This window comes from Parasteatoda tepidariorum, chromosome 4 (assembly GCF_043381705.1).
Source record: "Parasteatoda tepidariorum isolate YZ-2023 chromosome 4, CAS_Ptep_4.0, whole genome shotgun sequence".
Lineage (NCBI taxonomy): Eukaryota > Metazoa > Arthropoda > Arachnida > Araneae > Theridiidae > Parasteatoda > Parasteatoda tepidariorum.
Window position 1 is genome coordinate 1,342,758 of NC_092207.1, and position 3,035 is coordinate 1,345,792.

A 3,035-nucleotide genomic window follows, 5' to 3' on the forward strand; every position below is an offset into this window, starting at 1 on the left:
TATATATATATATTATGTCTGGACAGACCCTTGATATATACTCAATGGTCTGTCCAGACATTTTGTTCATGTCTTGACATTTTGTTGTCCGTTTTCGTAAGATTGTGAAAAAATTACTCGTAATTTGTGAATATAAAATAAACGTTAAGTCACATTCTTTCAACCAGGGTCCGGTTTTGAGTTTGAGAATTTGTGCAAATAGGGTCCTGTTATTGCAAAAAGCTTCTTCACGGAGTTTTAAATTGTAAAGACATACAAGATTATGCTCAACACTGTAAAATTATAATTTAAAAAAATTTTAATTTTTAAAAATAAACAGCAATTGCGGCTACTAAATTAGAGATGCAACATACAAATATTTGGTATTTAGCCTATACTGCTGAACGCAGAATATTCATTTCGGACGAAAAAAGGAAGAGGCTTCTGCCGAAGACAAAATTTGCATTTGTCTTTCTTTCTCCCTCTTCCTGGGATTAACAAAACAATAATAAAGATAAACGAATCTGCGTTTTTATGAAAAGATATTTTGTGAAGGGTTATATATAGATATATGGTAACGTAAAAAAAAAGGGAAAGAAAATTTACCCTCCTGGGAGATTCGGGAAGACTGGGTAATTCTGACCCTGCCCTTCCTTCGAGAAGAGAGCGAGGTAGACCATCCAGGCCACTGAAATCTTTGAGGGGTTCATCTTCATCATACCTGTACTTCTGAAATAAACACATTTCAATTACTTCACTAAAAATTTCATTTTATTACTCCGCACCATTCAACAACACCATTATTTTATATTATAACCAAACAGCTGACCCAATCTTTTAGGTTCACGACTTCTAATGTTCTTGTCATTTTGAATCCAATTCAGAAGATAGGGGAGGTTCAGTGGAAGAAATTCGCGGAGGACTTTTTGATGGAACTAACCCGCATTCGCGTTACATGGAGAGGAAAACCATGAAAACCCTTCATGGTTAGCTAGACGGCAAGAGGACTCTAACCCACGATCCGTCTACCACTGAGGATATTTTACATCAGCTCTGTGGTCGGTGGGAGCCGGGTGCGGGATTCGTATCGACCAGCCATCGCTAGGATTCGAACCAGGTTCAACGCACTGGAAGGCGAGCGCTCTATCTCCTGACCACCAACATCATCATCACCAACATCACATAGGGAGAATATGATAGGATTGTAAAATGTCAGAGGTCCTTATTATCAGCATTATAAACGTATATAAAGCAATTTTAATACAAACAATAATATAAACTTATATAAAGCGAGGAAGCAATATTATTTAATACATAACTATAGGGCATTAGCCGAAGATTAATCTCCATATCCGAAACACGCGTGGCAGAGTTGTGATCGCCAAGTTGGGCGATGTTGAAACCTAATCGTGATTCTGCTAGATTTAGATTTTAGCGTTATTTTTAAATGTTCAACGGTATATGTAATTTCAGAGGTCCGTTAGTTCTACGTTGGATACCGGCTGGTAAGGTTACTTTTGCTTCTGGTCAATAAGATCGAAGGTATGCGGGCAGTCATAAAAAGGGACTTCAGAAAAAAATGTCATCTCCAATCCGGTACCACAGACGCCATTTTCGATTCGTCTTTCGCCGAATTTATATGGCGATGGAGGTACACAGATTCTATTCATGATAAATTTAGACAGTATCTAACTGCTATTAGAGAATTCAGTGCACCTAAATCTGAGAACATTCAAGCTTAACGAAGAAGTGTATTGTTTTTTTTTTAATTTTCCTTCTGTGCTTACTCCATTAATTTTTGTTTCGATTCAAAATGCAATTTATTGGATTTATTAATTTTGCTCATATCGGGTTCATTGCAATTTTATAAAGTTTTGGTCGATGTTTTGTTGGAATTTTCCAATGTTCTATTAAAATAACATTATATTTTGGCAGCCATTCCTGTTACCATGGTGTTCCGAGCTAACAGAAATGGCGCGAAACATGAGTCGCCAATTTCGCCAAGGGGCACCCTCAAGTATATTTTTACCCCTAACTCAAATCATTGTTGATCTTATAGGATGCCGGACTCTCCTTATATGGTGCTTCATCTCCCTCCCCCCAGTAATTTAAATTTTAAACTGAAAACAATTAAAACCTAATGAAAATAAACTTTAAAATATGGCAAACAAATTAAAACATGTAATATTAATAAGTTGATGCTGAGTAATATTTCAAAAACAAAAACCATTGCAAGTAATTGCCCAATTAACTTCAATACTGTCAACTGACAAAATATTTTAGTTTCGATCAGACAAAAAGCAAATTATATAATAAAAACATATGTAACTGAAATTCGACAAATTAAATTAAGCAATTTAATTTTTATGTCATATTTAATACTAATAAAAAAACATTTGTAAAATGAAATAATTATGTTATCAATGATCAATAAACATTTTTGTCTAAATTGTTATAAAAAAATAAGGTGAAAACAATAAAATTAACAATTATTTACAATAGATCTCTGAATATTCACAAAATGTACATTTTTCATTGATTTTTCTTTTCACATCATTTTGTGTACCAGTGATTTGCACTTTTATGCATTAATGCCAGGAAAATGACATTATGACATGCCAGGAAAATGACATTTTGAAGTTCAATTAAATTTTTTAACCATACAAAACAGTCAATGCTAGTGTAAAGTAATTTTAAAATGCTAACAGCAATGCAATTTATTAATTTTTTAAAAAAGAAGTTCTTTTAGTATTACAGGGGAAAGTGGGGTCAATTGTAACAGGGTACGATTGTAACAGAGCAAAAATTTTGAATGTCGGGTTCTAGATTTGGTTCCTAGGTGGCACACAAGGTGTATTTAATAAATCTACATGTACAACCCTGCTGGCAGCCATTTTTATGTACTTTTGAAAGAGTTACATCACGAAAGATATTTTGACGCTGCGTAAGTACTTTTTTTGGTATTAGAATATTATATTGTAACAAAGTAATTTTGTTTAAACAAATAAAAATTATTAACCGAATATGTAAGTGGACACCTTAATTAACATTTCAAA

The 3,035-nt window shown here is 33.5% G+C and overlaps 1 protein-coding gene across 1 annotated transcript in view; it reads right to left on the bottom strand.

Annotated features, from left to right (window-relative positions):
- LOC107439267 (disks large homolog 1) overlaps positions 1 to 3,035 on the bottom strand; it is a gene marked incomplete in the record, with an annotated part of 144,892 nt that overhangs the window by 84,856 nt on the left and 57,001 nt on the right. The window contains 1 exon segment of the mRNA XM_043051194.2: positions 586 to 708. Within this exon segment, the coding sequence (XP_042907128.1) occupies positions 586 to 708 (123 nt within the window).